General features: G+C 39.8%; 1 protein-coding gene across 21 annotated transcripts in view; it reads right to left on the reverse strand.

Moving 5' to 3' along the window:
* LOC144077831 (receptor-type tyrosine-protein phosphatase delta-like) overlaps window positions 1-21,132 on the reverse strand; it is a 177,924-nt gene that overhangs the window by 57,351 nt on the left and 99,441 nt on the right. For all 21 annotated transcript variants that reach the window (XM_077605852.1, XM_077605850.1, XM_077605851.1 and 18 more), the window contains one exon: window positions 1,273-1,421. In XM_077605852.1, the coding sequence (XP_077461978.1) occupies window positions 1,273-1,357 (85 nt within the window). In that variant the 5' untranslated portion in view covers window positions 1,358-1,421. The remainder of the gene's footprint in view (window positions 1-1,272; window positions 1,422-21,132) is intronic.

The raw sequence follows: 21,132 nt of genomic DNA on the forward strand, positions 1-21,132 counted from the left end.
CAACCCAAATCAGTCAAACCGTTTCATCGCTAATATTACGAGAGAGGAACCCTCGGAGCTAATCTTCAACATGCCATGCTGACATCGTGTCTATCAAAGTGTCGCCTGTGGGCAATGCATGGTTTTTTTTACGCCCTATATCTCCTTTTTCAATTGATTTCGTTTTGTAATGCTTGTGTTACTCAGACTGCTGATGTGATGATTGCTGGAGCCTTGAAAGAGGATTAATCTTTTTAAAACAAATACAACCGCGTAGAGCAGTGTTTCCCAACCACACTAGTGTGCCGTGAGCAATGGTTAGGTGTGCCACGGGAAATTGCAAGAAGTCATACAAAGTAATATTCAGAGAGAAAAAATAACATGAATATAATAATATGAAAATCAAAACATGATTCAAATTGTGAAACAGTCATTTTGTTGCTAATTTTTCTCTAACATGAACCGGAAGTTGTAAAGTCTGTGTGTGCACAACATGTTTTTGCATAATATTAGGAGATTTAAGTAATATTTGGAGAAAAGTCGCAAATTATGCGATTAAAAATATGTCATTACTTATTTTGCATCACCAAGAAAAAAAATTGATGCTTATATCGACAGTGTTGTGTGTGTTGTTCCAATTTCCTGCACAACTAGTATTAACCATTTTTCGATAAAACGATTGAAAGTTTCTTGGAAAACACAACAACTAAAACTCGGCGACACAGTCATGAAACTAAATTGAAGATGACACAGTGCGTGAAGACTTTGTACGTGCATGACGTCACTCGGTCGTAGTGAGTTTTCTGGCCAGCAGCAATATGAGATTAAATAATTTTTCTTGCGCTTTTTTGGTATTTTTCAGTAACAAAAGGATTATGGGTTATGGTATATGATAGGGGGCCTTTAAATAAAGGACAATCTTTGTACTAGTAGATGAATAGCTAGGTTACATCCTAAAACATAAAAAGATGCATGAAACCTTTAATTGAGTTGCCCGAGCAAAAGGTACATGCTTGTTATACATGAGGAGGCATATTTGTCACAGTCCCATATCCCTCACAAGCACACGGTATCTGATCTGCCATATGTAGTCTGACTAACCATGCCAAGTAAAAGTGGGATAGACAACAACAGCTGGCCGCACATCAAGCCTGCTTGCCAACACATACACATAAACAGAAACTTGAATTTCACGATGCACTATCGAAAGAAAATGTGTTCGTTCATTCATATATATGAATTTGACAGACGTTCGGGGGGATAGAGAAATGTTGTAAATGCAAGAACACTCACAGTCAGCATCGGCGAGGAAGAGGAAACTGAGAAGGAGCAGACCCGGGTTGCCACGGTGCATCATGGGATATATCGACACTCGCATGCTGATCCTCCGTGAGCTCACTGCCTCACTGTACAACAGGACGATGGAGACAAGTCCTCACAACCTGCACAGGAAAAACACAAAAGAGAGAATGCATTCATTAAGATTGTTTTCCAAAGCCCAAATTGGACATGGGATGTAGAAAGGGTGCGCGCACACGCACTTTTGAACATGTGTGAGTTCCCTTAAGGCCTCCCACTCCAGTTATGTAGGTGCCTTCCTTTTCACACTTTATCAGGACCTTACATTGCTTGAAGTGTGCGCATGTCTGTTTGTGTTTGTTTGGCTGTGTGCAAAATATCCCCAGAAATTCAACCAATGGAGAACATCAGACTTCAAAACATCCCTCAGACAGCTTGCCTGCAAAAGCTTCAATTTGTCTGTGTCAGGTTTACCTGCTTCACAAGCAGCACAACAAACCACATTCGGTCAAAACAATGTGATTGATGAAAACGAACAGAGGGCGCAGATGGGGGAGGTGTGGATGTTGGCAAGGAGAGGGATTATGTTGCGCACATTGTTCTTCATACGCTAAGCAGATCCCTTTTTTTAATCATCCTTTTTCAACACACAAGTCTGTCTTTACGCTTGCTATTCTGCATCCCATATTTAAATGTGCCCATGTGATGCTGATCTCCTCATCCCTCTCAGTCAGTTACTCAGTCTGTCTGTGTATCTGTCTGTCTGATATCAGCAAAGCTGTCTGCGAGCGTCTGGCATCAGTCGAGATGGGTGATGTCTTGAGTGTCAAAAACTCACAGCTCAAATCACATGACCCGATGCAACATGACGGATGAGTGTTGCTCTCCAAACAGATGACGGCATTAAAGTGTGTGCCAGTGAGAGTGAGCACCGAGCTCTCATCAGGTGCAGAAAAAGCTGAAGCAGACCAAATATTATCCCCTCCTCTACAAACGTTCTGATTAAAAAAGAGAGACAAGGGGGCAGGGAAGAGATCAGGAGACTAAATCTCTCAGCATCCCTGCAAGCCTAAGCAACAAACTACTAAACCCCACACCGGATTTGGTTAGCTCTGAAACAATTGCTTTGGGATAACTTAGATCCCCACCTACTCATTTTGTGTCATCCTAGCACTACCCCGGCAAATATGTGACTGTGGGTGGTCACAGACATGAATTTGTTTACGGTTATTAGCCAGAACAACTAAGTATTGGATTTTGGCCTTTGCATTGATATCTTCACAGGCAAGATGTAACGAGAGCAAAGACAGCTGGGACATAGTACACTCCAGATATTAGAAACGTCTTATTAGAATAATGTTATCTCAAGTGAAATTGCAGCCTGCTCAGGGTGTATGGACTGCTGGATGAACATTCGCTAATTGTGTGTAGTGTAGCACTTTTACATTCGAACCCAAGCATGCTCATATTTACAAAATACCTTTAAGGTATCTGAATGTGATTGGATGAGATCTATGCAAGCACAGCTGCAAGTCTGGACTTTCGCAGGGACATGGACATTGTGTTTTAAAAAATGTTCAATTCAAATTGGTGTAGAGAGAGTGAAGATTGAAAAATAACGTCATTGATTTGTTGAAGTCAACGTGAATATCATCAAAATTGCGCCGACTGAACACAATAAGTACTAGTATAGAGCGTAACAATCTGCTTATAAATCCATTGATTGTCTTTTTTTCTCTGAGAAAATTAGCTGAAATTGTGTTGCTCACAAGTTTATTTTCATGTCAGCTTACAAAGACAATTTCATGGGATAATGCTGGGGATGCTTAGAAAATGTTTTTTTGTATTTATCATGCATTGTCTTTTGTGTGTGTATTTCTTTCATCAGAGTCCCCACTATCTTTACCAAAATGAAAGCATTATAAAAGACCAGCATCCTTGTGCCTGTGTGTGGCTGCTAATCACGCGAGCTAATTTAATGTCACTGGAAAAGTCTGCATTATTTAGTATCTCACTTCACAGCATGTCACGTTAATTAAAGAGCTTGAGATAACAGAGGGTGTGCGACAAATGGAAAAAGGGAGAAAGTCGAGCAACCAAGAAAGCAAAGGTTTGAGTCGAAGTGAAACATGTGCAAAAAGAATGAGCTTAAAAGAAGACGGAAAAGGAGCAAAAGAAACAATCTGCGTTTTTTTTTCATTACGGAGACCAAATGGTGAGCCTCCTGATGCGTCTCAGCTTGTGGATGGCATTCTTATTCAGTCATTGACTTGCATTTGCTCCTTTCGCTCAATTATATACACTGTCTGTCTGACCAGGCCTCCAGCTATCAGTCACTTATCTATGTGATGGCTTGTGACAAAATAAAGAATGGCTCAAAGACAGCTAAACACATAGTGAGGGGAGAACAGACAGTATGAGAGATGGGGTGAGTATAGTGTAAAAAATAAGACAAATAATATTAAAATGAATGAAAATGTTGGTGAATTTATTAATAATTAATTTTGAAAGAAGTTACTTTGATCACAGCATGTAACACCTGATTAAGGCATTTGTCTGATGATCATTTTCAGTGTTTTTGTTCACGACAGAAATGTTGAGTGTGCAGATATGCTAATAAAATAATTAATGAAAAGACATTTTAGAACAACATCTTCTGCTTTTGTAGACCGTTTCCTTGGTTTTATTCCCAAGATTTTCCTATCCAAATATTCTCCACTAAGATTAAACACCTGTGTCCTATGAGTAGTTTTAATCTACACCTTCTGACTCACAAAAAAAGTATGAATAAAATGAATCCACATCCCAATGAAATGTTTCTTGCTTTGACATCATCTTGAAACATGTTTAAGTAGTTCTGGAATCGCAGAAACAATTTTAATATGATACCTTTTAAAATTTGGCATTGATTGAGATTTAACACTCAAAATGCCAGCCAACACCAAACCAACACATAAGATGATAATACCAGCATATTGAATAAAGTTTAACCTTTGGTCCAAGGTAACAATACCATAGTTGCAATCAAAACAACACGAAAAGAAGTAGCACGTCCGCTCCCAGTGCTAAGATTTGGGTTACGACCTTTCTGTGTGGATTTTGCATGTTCTCTCTGGGCTTGGATGGGTTTTCTCTGGGTGCTCCAGTTTCTTCGTACACCCCCAAACACATGCATGGCTAGTCTGGTTAAACACTCTAAATTGTTTCTATGTATGAGCGTGTGCGTGAATGATTGTCCGTGCAATGAGATATGTTGGCAACCCTTAGTTGGCTGGGATAGGCTCCAGCTACTCTGCAACCTTTGTGAGGATAAACGGTAGAGAAAATGAATGGAATGAAAACAAGCCACAAAGAGTAAGGAGAAGGATAAACAAATCGTTGGCGGGTTATCGGAAGCAGAGGTGGAGGAGACTGGAGAAGCAACGGCACTGTGCAAATGCAACAGAGACTGACAGAGATAAAGGAGCAGACAAAAGGCCAATCCTGAAAAGATTAGCTTAAGGCAAAGTACGCGTGCCGGAAAAACAACATGCAGCATCATAATTTGATTTGGTATTCTTAAAGCTGAGACAACAAATGCAATTAGACACACTTATTAACTTATTTTGCTCTCCATGTTGGAACAGTGGCTGACTGAAGAAAAATGTGACAATCTGGAGTTTTTTCATTATAAAAGGAACCGGGAAGCCTTTGAGTTCAAGGTTTCATGGAAAATAAAAGTGAAGATCTTCATTTGTTTGTTTATCATAATTTAGCACAAGCAGATTGTGTTTATGTTTTGATGGACACTGGTTATTTTTTTTACATCCCTTTTGCAGAAGAGATATGCATGTCCAGTCAAGAATGCTTGCTGCCATGCCTCACCGAACACAGGCACTCATAAACACAAAATGAGCCACTCTTTGTTTTCTTTGGACAGATGTGAGCAACTTCCCAGCACTGACGTTATGTTAGCACGAAAATGTAATTCTCTGTGATAGTTTTTTCTTGTAATACTCATCTTTAGCATGTTGATTTTTAGTTGGCAAGTACACGTAGCTGATCGTAACTAAACAAATTGCATCTGATTAATTTTTAGGCCCAACATGTTCATTATGATAACTACTATCACCAATTTGAAATTCAAAGCCAATGCCGTATTTATTCGAGTATAACGCGCAAACTTTTGCACCAAAAAACTGAAGCAAACTCCGGTTTCCTCCCACATTCCAAAAACATGCATAGTAGCTTGTTAGGACTCTAAATTGTGCCTAGGTATGAGTGTGAGCGTGAATGGTTGTTTGTCTCCTTGTGCCCTGCAATTGGCTGGCCACCAATTCAGGGTGTCCCCCGCCTCTGGCCCGAAGTCAGCTGGGATAGGCTCCAGCACCCCCCCCGCGACCGTAGTGAGGATAAAGAGGTTCAGAAAACGAGATGAGGAGAGATTGGATCATTTGATTACCACAATAATTACAAGTGTACTCATGGTGCCTGCTGATAGCTGATAACTTGTCATCTGCCCTGACACACTCACTATTGGAGCAGGCTCTGAGCAAGTCAAGAGAGGCATTGATCTTTGGTGGCACACAAGCCAATGTCAAAGTCTGTTGGGATGTCAGCTGATTACATCACCCTGTGACAGCTTTTAATTGCCTCCATGCAGGGGTGACTTACCTCCTCTCTGCACCCACAACAAGCACCACTGCAATGTACTGCTCTTTCACTTTCAGGTGATAGGAACTGGCAGGTAAAAATAGACTGTCTAGGTGTTTTTTCCCCCCAAATGGAACCTTCCTTTATAAAATAACAACATAGAAGAGAGTATGGACCAACATTTCCAGAAAAGATTCATCCTATCCTGAGCATGGATAATAACTCAGATCTGCTCAAAAGTTACCTAGGTGCTCATGGGAATTGTACTGTGATGCCAAGTTACACTGAATATTGACTTCCATGACTCAAAAGGGATTATGAAGAGCTTGGCAGAAATGTGTTGTTTGTCATGACTGCCACAGCATCAAACAACCAATCTAAAATGTATGATAATGCATTCTCTCTCATCACAGCCAGTTCCTCCAAACACGTCTAAATAAAGCAGCAATGGTTACATTCAGATTTTGCTAGCCTCATTTGACAGTGAAAGTGCACAAAACCCTATAGTAATCTTTCCTTCAAATATGTGCTTTAGTTGGCTTCTAATGTGAAAAATAAAATAACAGCATCATTGCCATGTGGACCCGTTAGCATCTCATTCTTGGCTTGAATCAAAATAAATGTAGAAACAGAGCTACCAAGGGGCACAACTAGGATAATATCGAAGTATAGAAGTATTAAATTGCAGTCCAGTGCATTGTAGTAGAAGTATATAGGCATTTGTTAATTTAGCACAGGCAATATGATTGATCAAATCTGAGATGTTTAGCCCGAGAATCATGATTCTGATCTGCTAATTTTTGGCCTCTAGCATTGCATTGTTTATTTTAAACATTTGACAAATGGGAGTAAAGGTAAAACTCAAACCATGCCACAAATTCATTAAAACCTGCAACATGCATTAAAAAATGTAAGGAAAATTACATTTTGATGGCATGGGAAGTCAAAGTACCTACAGTAAGTTTCAGTTTTCTGCAATTCCAAAATGCAAAGAGCAGTTTTTCCTGAGAGGAAAGCCTTGAAAACTCACAGAAGTCATTTGAGCCTAGCTTTCAGCACAGTGGCGCAAACAAGAAATCAATAGCACAAAATGAGAGAAGAGGAAGCGAAAATGTGATTGATTGAGAGGAGGATTCAGGCTGTCTGGTATTATTCAACTTATCACTTCCTCTGCATCCTTCTTCCAGTCTCCTTGTTCAATTCAACCATTTTCAGCCTTACTCATTTCCTCCTTGTGTTTGATAGATTTCCATCTCTTGAAGGCACAGAGAAACGATGAAATTGCTATCATTCTTTGCACTGCCTTCTACCATTTACGTATTAGGGCTCTTGTCCGGTGAAGTCTATGGCAGAAAGATGATGTTGATCGACAAACACTCAAACAAAGCATGATTTGACTGGAGAAGTAAATAAATTAGTACTTAAAAAAAAGCTTATTTGGACAATTGTTTGGCTGAAAAATCGACTCTAAGCCTGAACTGGTCTGACAAATTATCGCAAGTGCTCAGAACAAATTGATCCGCTTCTATTGCTAGCTGTACATTAATCAGTATTAAGTCAGTTGGTGCCTTCAATTTTGTCATTCTAAAGTGTTGTGACTGTTGTGTCTCAAGAAGCAAGAAAAAATTCTGCACAAAGCAGAATGGTGAAAGTGGGTAATCGAAGGTTTAAGCCAACTGTGACTAAAAGGCTCATGCTGGGTCTCCACTGGGCCATCTCTGGCAGAAAGGAACGAAAGGTGGAGAGAGAGCAAAAACGAGCAAGAGAGGTAAAGTAAAGTTGAGTGGATTAGCAGGGAGTGGAGAGACGACAACATGTAATTACCTATTTACCCATCTTTCTGTGGAGACCTCATTGAAAGCTAATTGGGCATTAGTCTAAGACACGTAAATGACAGACCGAAGGATGGACGGAGGAAGCAAAAGAGTGATGATTGTTGAGCGCCAGCACAGGGAAAATAGGCAAAAAAAATGACTGAGATGAAAGGTGCCGTTGAAGGGAATGACAGCGACATAAGATGGCAGAAGACAGAAAAGATATGCAGCTATTTAATGCAAATAAGGCAAAACTGGAAGGGTAACACAAAGTATTTTACAAGGACAAACGATAACAGTCGTCTTGCAGAGTGCTAAACTTCAAAATACATGTTATCATTTGAAGGAGCATTAGAAGCATGGCTGTGATATTCTTTACGACGTGTGTTCTCCCTAGCCGAGAGCTATGTAGATTAAGGTGCGTCACTTTTTTTTAAATGTATTTTAGAAACTTCAGAAGGTATTTTGAAGATGTCCTGTAAATCATTACACTTCACAAGTGATTTGTTCCTTTTGCCACTCACTCTTTATTGCCGCTTATCCTTGTCAATCATTTCAGCTTGCAACAAGGACTAGTCCACACCAGTATGCTTACTGAACACATTTAGATTGGCAAATTGTGTCTGGTTACATAATGTTTTTCAAAAGCTTCTGTTTGTCAAGCAAGCAAAAAGCTCACCAGTAGAACTCAATTATTATTAAATTACTACAAGTGTAATATTTGAATTCACAATCAATTTGAGGCAATTAAGTGAATGCTTATTAATTGATAAAAGACGGAAAGTAGGCTTTGTCGTATTAAAAAAAAGATAATATTTGTACGCCCTACGTTAAGGTTAGTGACAACTCGTCAATGACCAAAGAAAGAATAGAGGCCATATGCTAGTGGCAACACATTGTGAGACAAAAATAAAATATATCCACTGTAACAACTTTGACAATATGTACTCAAATATTAAAAAATATATGCTATATATTTTCACTGAGCAGGCAAAAGAATATGACCAGTGTTTTGACAATCATGAAATCAAATAAATTGATGAATAAAAAGGAGCTAAAATATATCTTTATTTTCTATATTAATAATGTGCAATACAAAACTATTACATACAGTATAAGCCTGCACGTGTCAGTGTGTATATGCATGTGTGCGTCTCATTGCACTGTGACAAATTCCCTCCGGCCCACAGCTGCATACAGCTGTGAGCCTTTCGTGTTGGGAGGAAAATGGCCCCTCTGAGGCAGTCACCTATGTAATGCGTTTTATTACATGGATGGATGGAGGGTCGGATGGAGCTACAGTATGGATGGATGAGCATGCGGTACGGTGACAATGCCACTGTTCTGGCCCAACTCTTTGGCCCAGCGGCACGTCCACAACTGTGGTGCGTAAGCCCATGCTCGCGCACACACACCTGGCGATCAAGATGGCTGGCTGACCTCCACAAGCAGGTAGAATACAGCAGTAATAATTTACAGGCCTTGAGCGGCTCCCGCGCCAAATAAAATATAGATTTGCTGGGGCCTAGAAGCGGGCTAACCCTTCAATAACGGAACCTTTTATCCACATGCTGCTTCCTTCATAAGCCAGCTAGTCTATACCTTTGTACAGAAACTGACTCGCTTGTCTGCTTTCACTCATTTCTTGAAAACACCACAAATTACATTATCCACATTCAAGGCGCCTTAACAAGAGTGAAACGAGGGATCCCCGCCATGCCTTCATGCATTCATTGAATTCCAGGGTGCACCACAAGTTAGGAGAATGCCTCTATTGTCATAGCAGACTCCATGAAGACTGACTGTGTCAAAAAACGGAGCCACACTCGCTCCATGCCCACTTTAAAGGCGTTTCATGTGGTGCGAGGCAAATGCGACGCAGCTTCTTTGATGCAAGCTCAGAATAACCGGAGGAATGTTTATACATCTAGATGAAAAACAAGACACACTCAAAACATGTTGGCATAGAGCAGGGAAAGTGTCAAGTCCATAGAAAAATAAAGAGAACTAACCACTACAATGTTAACACTCACCCCTCCCCGTGAAGGTCAAGGGAAAGGCGATGGACAATTGAGGCCAAAAATACACTTCTTGATCAATCTTCTCCGATGACATATTATAACGACTGAAAGAGAAGGATGGGGTTACATAACCTTTTCTCTACCATTGATTTTGCGCTGCGCCACAGTGAGAGTACGCAAGCAAAATTCAAAATAACATGCAGGGAAATGAAAAGGAGATTCACAAAGAGCAATAAATGGAGCGAGAACATGGACAGACGTATATACTATATATCAACAGCAGTTCACAAGATTGGCTTTCCAAATGTCAAAGTAATAATACGCTGTAAGAGATGAAGCCAGAAGGAAGCAACATTTAGGACTTGTCGCATAGGCAAATTCTTCTGGTTTTGGCTGGAATGTTTGAGCTCTGTGTAAAACCTTCCATAACACAAGCCTCTTGAGTTGAGCGCTTGCTAAACATCAAATTTTCCACTGCTGCTTCCCTGTATATTGCTATGGAGTGGCATAGCTTTTAAGGACAGTGGGATAGAAATGAAGAGTGAGTGGGAACCCACATCCCTTCAAGCTCAATAATTAAGACTATGGACAATAAATACGTAATGGGGGCTTTTTCCACAAAGAGCGCTTGACTATTCTTCTTAGAGATGAGGCCGTGGGGAGACCGCCTCAGGAAGAGCGACTAAGTACACTGGCCATTAAAAATGGATGCAAGTATACCTACTTTGACCAGTCCTGTTGACTTACCACTCTGAATGTTGTGAAAGGAGTGGCCATGGTTACTTGGCTCCCAAATGATCTTTGGTTGTCGGGGCCAATCAAATCAGACATTGTAGCAGTGTCAGAACATCCACCTTTCCTCGACTTGATGGTACTGAGGGCATTGGTGATGCCATTAAGGAACCAATTTTGATGGGTCTGAGTATTTTGGTAGTCTTTTTTTTTAATTCTGAACACTAAATTGGTTGAATAAATGTGTGTTTTGAGTGGGTGTTTGCATTATTATACAGCCATATTGATGTTATGCAAAATTGGAAATCTTGTTTTGTAACTAAAACTCTACTAGTGCAAGGATATAATTCCTTATTTATTCCAAACAACCATTCACGCTCACACTCATAACTAGGGACAATTTAGAGTGTACTACCATGCATGTCTTTGGAATGTGGGATGAAACCGGAATACCCGGAGAAAACCCACACAGGCCCTGGAGAACATGCAAACTCCACACAGGTGGACCAACCTGGATTTGAACCCAGGTCCCCCACTGTGAGACCGACCTGCTAACCACTCATTCGCCGGGCCACCCTCCCTATATTTGTGATACTGCTAAATTCATAATGCTGCAGTCCGAGTCACTTCAAAATTCGATGTAATCTGAGGGATTCCTTATTTTGAAACATTTTCAAAATTGGAAAAAAAAGATGCAGTCATAAAGAAAGGCTAATGAAAATGTGTCCCTTATCATCATCTGTGTGTCAGAAAATTCCAAGATGAAAGAACGTCCCTCCAGGCAAACTAAGGGGACAGATTAATGCATGATTGGTGATGCCAACCGTGCATGTCGTAGTAGGGCATTCGTGCATCTGTGCCTTTTGTTAGGCATCTACACTATTGCTGTGTATGTGTGTGAATTTGATCTGTCGTCCTCAGAGGAGAACAGTCCTGCACGACTCTATATTTTACAATAGTTTTTGACAGCAATGCAGAGCGTGTCTTCCAGTGGCAAGTCCACGGCTGTGAAGAGAATACAAAGGGGATTTGATAAGATTGTGTGCACGGCTACTACTGCAGGGATCTTGCTCTCACTCACACCCCCACCAATGTGTTGCCAGAGGTTGAACTTTTTGCATGCTTATAGCAACTTGGTTTGTTTCTGATATGAAGAGAATTTGGCAACCATACGGGAGGGAGGATGATGGATGAGGATGAGTGTCTGTCTATCAATGCAAGCTCTCGTTTTCATGTGCCACTGATCTTAGTAATTACGTCATCAATCATGATGTTATGGTGTTGTGAGGGATTTATAAAGACTGGGGTCAGGGAAAAAGCACATAGATTGAATTAAAAAACACTACCCAGGCACAATTTTTCTGCTCAACACCTTGTTAAAGCATGAATGCATATCTTTTTTTTTTACTGTTGAGTTAAACAAAGAATAACATTCTTGTATACAACATTCCATTATGTCAAAGCACTTGTAATTGTTTTTTTGCAAGATGGACAGAAATGCAAGCGTGTCAGAAATCGGTATCGGGGGTTCATAGTATTGCTGCTTTAAATACATAAAAGGCACTGACATAAAAATTCAAAGCCTCTTATAGCATGACTATCCATAATTTTGATCTATTACATGCACAAGATTAGTAGACTGGCAAAGTAAAGCAGATAAATATGCTGCAGATAGATTATATATATTAAAAATTGGAGACGTCACCACTGCATCAACTAGATCAGTCTCAGGATTAGAAAAATGATGATCCACTTGCTATCCAAAAAATACGTAGTTACCACCACACTGCAACTTTGACACAATATTTTTTTGCATAATGTAGAATATATAATAAGATGCTACGGAGGCAAAATGATTTATCTTTTGGTGTTATGTGACTATGAAATGTTATTTATATATATAGTTTTTTTTATTAACTCTAAAGCAACCATCCTATTTCAGTGACTAATATGAATGAGGTGTTGTTTTCATGTCCATCATATTTATTTCACTGTAATATATTTTTCAACAAATGTAGGACATAAAGACAAAAAAACATCGAGGGAGTAAATTGTTTTCCCCAAGTAAAATGAGAAAAATGGCTCACAAAAATATGCGCCTTAGGTCATATACTGTATATGCCTCCACGCACTCGACTATTAGTCACGTAGGCACATATATAGCTATGGTATGTTAAGTATCATCCATATTTCTGACTTGATAAAGCAACAGATCATATATTTTAACTGGTTTTTATTTTTTTATTGTGGATCTAAAATGTTAATTATGAATCCCCCACCCCCTTTGAGGTCACTGAAACGTTATCAAAAGTAAAAAAAGATTAAATAATTTCTTGTTTACATAGAAAACTTTAGTATAAAAGCAACTATAACAGGATACATATATCACGAAAGTACCTAATGTTGCATTCTGTCACTTTTTCAAAAGCTGATAGGCCAATACATCACGCCAATAGAACTAATCTATCATAATGCCGGGACGAGGTTAAAGCGTGAAGATGGATCTGAGCATTTTAGGGGAAAGATGGTTGACTCGTCCTTGTAGAAAACACAAAAAAGTCAGGGGAAAGAGAAGGTGAATGTAGCGTTGAGCTCACAATAAATGCCCCAGAAGACCAAAATCTTATCCGAAAACACTCCAAATACTTGGTCAGTGAGGGATAAGGAAGCAGGAAACTCCTACTAGAAAAAGGAGTGTTTGCCCATGAAACTGTATCCAATAGAGCTTAGCGTCCGCTTTATCATCTCCCTGATTGGCCACTTGGGAAGACATATAACTGATATGGAAAATAAAAAAGCATATATTATGCGTGTGTGCACTCATGCTGGGGAATGCGTATTGGAATCCAAAGCATTTGACCCCAATCTGTGTCCCTGCATTATTTATAACTCAATGGTAGCTTTTCTTTTGTTTCTTTTTCAAAGGTCGGCGCTAAACTGTGGGAAAAGAAGAGGTGCTTTGTTCCTGAGAAAGTTTGCAATATTCTGGGAGGTGTTGACCATGTTTTATCATTTTACAGATAATGTTCATTCTAAATACGTAGATGGGCTCCTTCAGTCTTGTACCAGTTCTGCGTACAGCTGTGCCCTACTGGAGGGGATGTAGAATGTAGAGTATTCAGTAGCAAGAATATGGATAGAAGGTCAATAACTAATTTACAATGTGTTGTTCCCACAAGGTAGACAAAATACATGCTTGAACATATTGCTGAATGTGCTGTGTGGACTGCTACTTAGTGTGTGCAGTTATTTGAAGGTTTATAATGCCTGAAATTTCCATTAAAATGCATAAGGCATTTCATATCATATGAAATCATTTAACGAGTATTTTTTTCTTCAACTGCAGGAATTTCAATATCCTTGGACTTATGAGCCATCACTTGGGAATTTTTTGTCTTTGATACAGACAAACTGAAATATGAGTGAAGGGGGCAATTTTGAGTGTCCAACCAGCTAATGCATGTTTTTGGAATGTGGGAGGGAAACGGAGTACCTATTTTCACCTATTTTCTTTACAAAACCATTTTTCATTTCACATGAAAGAAGGCTATTTCATTCACAACGCGGATTTATGGTTTAGCCAAAAAGTATATTACAGTTCAATCTTGTTACTATGCCACTTTTTCTAGATCCCGACAAATTTCAATACAAAAAAAATTACTATGCCACCCCCTAAACTCGCTACTACGTCACTATTTTGTGTGTGTGTGTGTGTGTGTTGTACTTTCGAATTCATTTATTTTTCAAATTTAGCCCACAAAGTCAGCTCAGAAACGCAAGACAACCGACTTTACACTGGAGGAGAAGAAGGAGATAATCGATGCTTCGAAGAAGGAGTTGAATCAGTCCAAGCTAGCCAGAGAAATAAGCAAGAAATGTGGCGTGGAAGTTAAGAGAACCAATCAAATCAATCAAAACTGGAGTTCCATCAAAGCGCATGAAGCTGACGCAGGCTCCAAGACCCAAAGCTCGATAATGGGGTGCTCCTCATGTGGCTGAAATAAGCAAGAGGACAGAGTCTGCCTTTCAGTGGCGATCTTATCAAGGTGAAGGCGATGAAACTGGCCGAGCTGATGCACGTCCCGCACTTCAGTTAGACAATGAGATACTCAAGATCCGCCGAAAGAAGATGCACCAGCGACAATTTTTGAGAGCTTTGGACTGAGCTGATGGATAACATGAGAAAATAAAGCCTTTTTTAATACAATAAAACCATTTTTAAACACCCTCATTACTATGCCACTCTCACTACTCTGCCACTTTTGTTCGGGCCCGACGGGTGGCATAGTAATGAGATTTGACTGTATTTACAACTGCAATACTAAAACTTTCAGACTGCATTTTGGAGTTTAGAGAAAAATGCCATGGTTCTACAAGGATTTAAACAAGAGAACAGTCACTAACTCATACAAATCCATGCATGCTCCATCCAAGAGACCTGCTGGAGCAAATCAATGTCAGCCACAATGAGCGCCACCATTTTACTGGCTGGCACCCAGCACAGAACAGAAGAGGCTAAAGAGTGTATTAGCTCCACTGGACTGCTTGCACTGAGCGACAGCACAAGACAAAACAACAGCAAACGTATCAGCATACTCCAGATCGTGCAAGCACATTTGTTGAGCGAACCTGCACTGCTTATGTGGTGGCTTCTGCTGTCCGTCTGGAGTGAGCGAGCTTATCACAAACTGCCATGGCGTGCCTATGCGTGTGCCAGTGATGGGGTGTACGTGTGTGTGAGTGAGATGGGGGGCAGAGTGGTTTCAATACAGTGGTTGACAGTTTGAAATATGCGGCTTTGCAATTCTCATTCGGATGATTGTTCTCTTTCATGTAGTCGAGCAGGCAGCATACGTTAAGCTTGCTTGCAAATAAATCCCCACCACCAATACACACACTAGAACCCACCCAACACACATTACCGTACATTGCGTCTTTTGTTATCACATACACACATTCTGCTTGCATGGCAGACTGGTTTGTAATCAGTGAATCATCATATAAGCCAAGAAATGTCAGATTAAGTTATAATCCTACGTTTTAGTGCCCTTAACTTGGCGTTGACACTAGCTCATTATGTCAGTAGCTCCCCCCTCCCCAAAAATAAAAACCTCACAACAGATGCCAAAACAGAGGGCATATAATCAGCAATAAATGAAACAAAATTCATTGTGAACCTGCAGTAAAACTGTGAGGCAACAGCTGAAGGCCAATTATATTTATATTATGAAGTTATTTGATGATGATGAAAAGCAGTTTAATAAACCCTTGTTTCTTGTAAACGCCCCACTTAAAAGCAAAACTTTAGTTGGGCTTCTACCATTTTGAGCAAAACAATAATGGAGAAGATGTAGACACAGTTAAGTTATACCAATTCCCAGACACAAACATTACCTCTATGAAGCTACATATTCCTACTTTATTGAAGTCCAAGCCTAGACAGAGTCTGTAACTCTAGGAGACAACCTTGTTATTTTCAATAATGTATTAAAAGAGCTCCTTATGGGAAGCACGGATGAAGCCGGCAGTTTGTTAGGTGTCTCGTCGCTTTAGTGGAGACATTCTGAGGCTGCGTACGGAAAAGTGATGCCATTCCTATACGGAAGAGTGGGGGCTAGGGTGTATTCAATGACGGTTCAAATTTAATATGAGGAGACCTGCTGAGGCACTTCCTGTGTCTGAGGGCTGTCAATGAATGGAGTGGTTGCTGAGTCGTTATGTTTGGGATACATTAGGGAGTGCTGAAAGAACAGAGGCAAACACGAATATGGTATCATATGGCAATAGGTTTTGTTTTTTATGTCTTAATTTCCTGTAATTTCAATTCCAAATCAGCGTGTCCCCCGCCTGGTGTCCATAGTTGGGTGGGATAGGGTGCAGCACTCCCAAATATCCTTGTGAGAATAAGTGGTACATAAAATGAATGAATAAATATTAGACATTATTAAGGCACTAATTAGTGAAACACATTTATACCATTAAAAATGAAGACCACTCCATATAAGCAGTACATAGTAAAAGTTAAATTTAACACAATATCTATACTGAGCTATACACAGTACTTATTAAAGAATGGTTCCTATCCAATGTGCTCATCTAACAATCAATATTTTAAAGGGACACTGCAGTAGTATGCTACGAAAATGATTGTTATCGACAACTATGATGATATAGTCAGCCTTGATTTGCTTAAAGGGACTACGATCAATTTGAAATATGAACACTTTAACACAAGCCGTTGCATTTAAAACGCAAAGTCATTTTGACATTTTCACTGGAGAAGCATTCTAAACATTTAAACGGAAAAATTCCATTCAGAAAAAAACATTTAGAAAAAAGACCATATTGATCGATGTTTTGCATTTCAATCAATTTGACTAGTCCTTTGAAAACCAATTCACATATCGGTCCAGATTTACGTATAGTCCTCTAGACCCCTACTGCTTGGCCAAGATATTAAAATATGATGGAATGTCTAGATTGTATTGGTCTCTATGGTGCCAAATTTTCTTTCACTGTCAACTCTCTGATTGCTTGTTTAGAGTACATTATAATTTTTAAATCATGTTACCAAATTACCCATTGTGGGACAAAATGTGCTGTGACTCCATGCTAACTGATTATTGAGACAAATCCAATAATCTCTGGGTACCATAAGCATGTGTAATGGGTGCCAGGGAATGCTGTGCAACAGTATAGTATGCCAAATTCTGTTATCCATGTGGCGGTGAGTTAGCAGCCCACTTTAACCTGAGCTTTTTGTAACTTTAAAATGAACACGTGAGTATTGGTTGCAATGGTGCTTGTTGATGCGAGGGTAAATAATATGCATATTCGTACATTAATTCTGATAGCCCTTGTATTTTATGTAGGTTCATCAAGGTGGTATTGCTGGCAATTTTTACAGGTAGTAACTGTCCAAAGAATATATTTATTTTACTATTACGCACATTTACCCTGGCCAAACCCTCACTAAACACAGTTCCAATAATCCTGTGGGACATTCTAGGTCAGGTTTAAATTCAAGCCTGTGGCATTCTCGCTTGTGATGTCTGAGCATGTATAGCAATTTTAAATGTTTGGGTCTTGTAAAGAGATTATACTTCTACACTGGGCTATACACTCAGGCGCACACACACACACACACACACACACACACACACACACACACACGCTTCCACATGGCACAAAAAATACTTAGCATTCTGTAAACCTTTAAACCTCATCTCAGGTCTGTCTTTACAATGATTGTTACACAGAGAAAGCCTTCACACAATACCGACTCATGATGAATGATGAGAGCAATAGAAGACACACACACTCACGCGGAAACACCCCCCCACACACATTTAATCCCAGGTGCTTCCGCGACTCGGGAGGAGAATGAAGGGGCAGCCCATAATTCCTGAACACGAATAAGAGGAAATGGGATTTGCGCCACCGAACTTTCAGTACCCCAAAGAGAGGGACGAAGCAAGCGAATGAAAACAGGACGGAGGATGAAGAAAGGGACAAAAGGAATGTCGAAGCTCATCAGTCTTTTCTAAAATCCATTGGTGAGAAAACAAATAAAAGAAACAATCAAAGTCCATAATTACACATTTCCAATGCTGACAGCTAATCCTGAACGTGCAGATTAATTAGACGTGAAGGATGGGAATTGGTGGATCCAGTTTGAGGCCTTTGGGTGCCATTTCGTCACAGTAGTTGTGAATGGGGAGTGTGTACAGGAGAAGGACTTTGCAAGGACTCAAGTTTTGCTACAGTAGAGGTAAAGACTTCAGCGGAGGACACTCTGAGATCATATAATGGACTGGAAAATTTCTGGCTCTAGCCTAAAGTGGCCATCCATGAAACAGCCATAAAAATGTCAGTTCTGCTTTACATTTGATGCCTGATATAAGACAACAGTCTTTCATATCCATCTATCCATCTATCTCACCAGGGTTGCAGGGAGCTGGAACAGATGCTTAGCTGACTTTGTGCTTGAGACTGTAGCATGTAATGATCACATGCCGAATTTGTCATGTTTACTTCTTATTGAAAAGCTTCTGTATCTATATATTTTTTTTTATCAGACAGAATTTAGGTTTTCTAGGTCTGGTAAATCAGGATGATTTGGAAAAACGTTTCAATTCTGCAACGTAATTTTTACCCCTTCAGGAAGGTCGAAGAATTGAAAACAACTGACACAGGAATTGTACCACGCTGGAGGTTCGAAAATGATACATTTGGGTCCTTTATCCTTTTCTCTATGAAGTTTATCATCAATTTTTGTATAGGCTTATGCCCAGCCTGTCACTTTAAAATGTTATGTGGAAAATTCTAAACATATAATTCTTTGTTACCTCCTAAGTGGAGGTAGAGGAAAAACAAAGTTAGACTTAGTATTAAGGAGGTTATTTTGAGATATAGCCTAAAGGAGGATTTGGCAGACAAATAGTCTGCAGGTTGCCAAGATCCAGCTGTGCTGCTCCTTGATAGGAAGTCGAGCAGCTACGAGCACAGGAGGCGCAGCGATACCATCGATTTACCAGACAGCTAGCAAAGAAGGGAGGACAGTTTCTCAGACTCCCCTTCATCTGTTCATCATGTCCGTCCTTCTTTTGGATTTTTTTGGGTCATTTTCTCTACAGGAACAGCTTGTAAAATAATATGTAAATGCTATACACATTTTTCGGGTGGGACTATGTTGAGCGATGTTTAAGGATTTTGCAATATTTAAAAAAAGATCCCAAATTGCTAAACTGTGTGTTCACTCATTTAAAAGATTAAATGACTTTAAAAGTAGTGGGGATTGCCATATTTATAATGCCATTTTCACCACTGAATCACATAACATTTCCTAAACGTCAGAGAAAAAAAATCCATATGATGACGTTTGGTCCCTGTGCCCCTTTTAAGTTCTCTCTCTTTAATGCACTTTGAGTTTTAAACTTGGATGAGCTCAAGCACCAACCTCCACCCCTATCTTGTAATAGTACTATTCTGAAAAAAGAAAACATGATAAATGTCTTCCATTTCTAATTCATTTACATACGCCGAATTTGCCTCATTTTTCTTCGTGGGTAATGATAATGTTCTACTGGTGGCCTTTGCACAAGCCTTTCAGATGGAAAATTTAAATATACAAAATCAGCCATTGCAATTCAGCCTGGGTATGATAAAATATTCTTCTCTATTACTCTATTTTATATTTGTTTTCCTTAAGTACCTGCATTATTACTATTATTATGAAGGGGCACTCTTTTCTGGAAAAGCCTGGAAATATTCCAGTTTATAATTGTGCCAAATGTGTTCTCAGAGTCATCCTGGCTGGCTGTTCAGTTTTGTAAACGTCGCGGCAGCTCAAGGCTTCTTTGGCCAGGGGACATTTTCAGGTGTGTTTTGCTCTAGCCGACTGTTCCCAAGCAAAGAACTGCTGCCATCCCATTTCCATATTTATTACTACTACATGTGCTCAATGTGCCTGCTCTGCATCACTGGCTCTTTTCCAGAATAAGAATGGAAATGAAATGAAGATCAGACAGAAATGATAGGAAGAGAAATTCTGTGTTGTTTTCTTTTTTCTTTAATGGGGGATTCTCTCACTAGCTGGTCCAATCACAGCGAACCAAGCACAGCCACAACAATTTCATTTTCCGACAGCTCAAACTCACTCTTGCACACATAATCTGTGCCAAACACGCTGTGCTTTTCTGCGAGGATTAACACTTTCCCAACTCAGCATGCCTTTTGAGTCCACGCAAACGTTTGTCCTAGTCCTTAATTATTATCACTCTACTGTCTCCTGCTCATCCATGCTGCACCGCTCCAACCTCAATCCTTCCAGCACGCATCATGGTTTTACATAGCAAACTGGCGCCAGACCACAAAGTCTTATTTTCCCTTCGCTCTGTCTTATTTCTCTTCTCCGTACCAATCCTTGCCACTGTATGCTTTAATCTGCTCTGGAGGGGGGATCTTAGCGGTGGCACAGCTGCAGAACTTCCACATCACTTCTAGTTCCCCCTTGACGACACTCACTGGACACTTTTTAAAGTATGGCTTCTCGAGATAAAGATGCAAACATAAGGCAGTTAGGCTACGACTATGGGAGGAAATTAGTCGTGCAACATACTCAAATTCAAGCAGTATTAAAACAGGAATTATCGAAGCACTTCACTGATGAAATACATGTGCACAGACATACCCTGAAGTGATGGTCGGAAGAATATTGACTTTTGCAAGTAAATACTGGGCTAGAAAACTGAAAAATGTTCCAAATAAAATGATTAAGCTGTTGACATTAATTAACATATTAATCTTCTTAAAATATGCACTTTTTCATTCTGAAAAATGCTCCTAAAACTCTTGTGAGAGCAGGCTCTGATACTGAATTGTATTAATTTAATCTTTAATCATCCTTTCCCTCAGGGTTCAGCATATATGATGTCTGTAAAATTGCTGACACAGGGTGCTTTAGCCTATAGATTCACAGATAAGACTGCCATACAGCATTCCCTGCAATGTTTGAGGAGACAGAATATTTAATGCCATTCACTTGACTTGGCAGCCATCCATGTCTTTCTGATTTAATCCTCTTTCTTATTTTGGCCTTTGGCACCAGGCTGTCCCAAAAAGTACTTGTTAGTCTATATTGTTCTTTCACGACT

Source organism: Stigmatopora argus, chromosome 7 (genome assembly GCF_051989625.1).
Source record: "Stigmatopora argus isolate UIUO_Sarg chromosome 7, RoL_Sarg_1.0, whole genome shotgun sequence".
Taxonomy (NCBI): domain Eukaryota; kingdom Metazoa; phylum Chordata; class Actinopteri; order Syngnathiformes; family Syngnathidae; genus Stigmatopora; species Stigmatopora argus.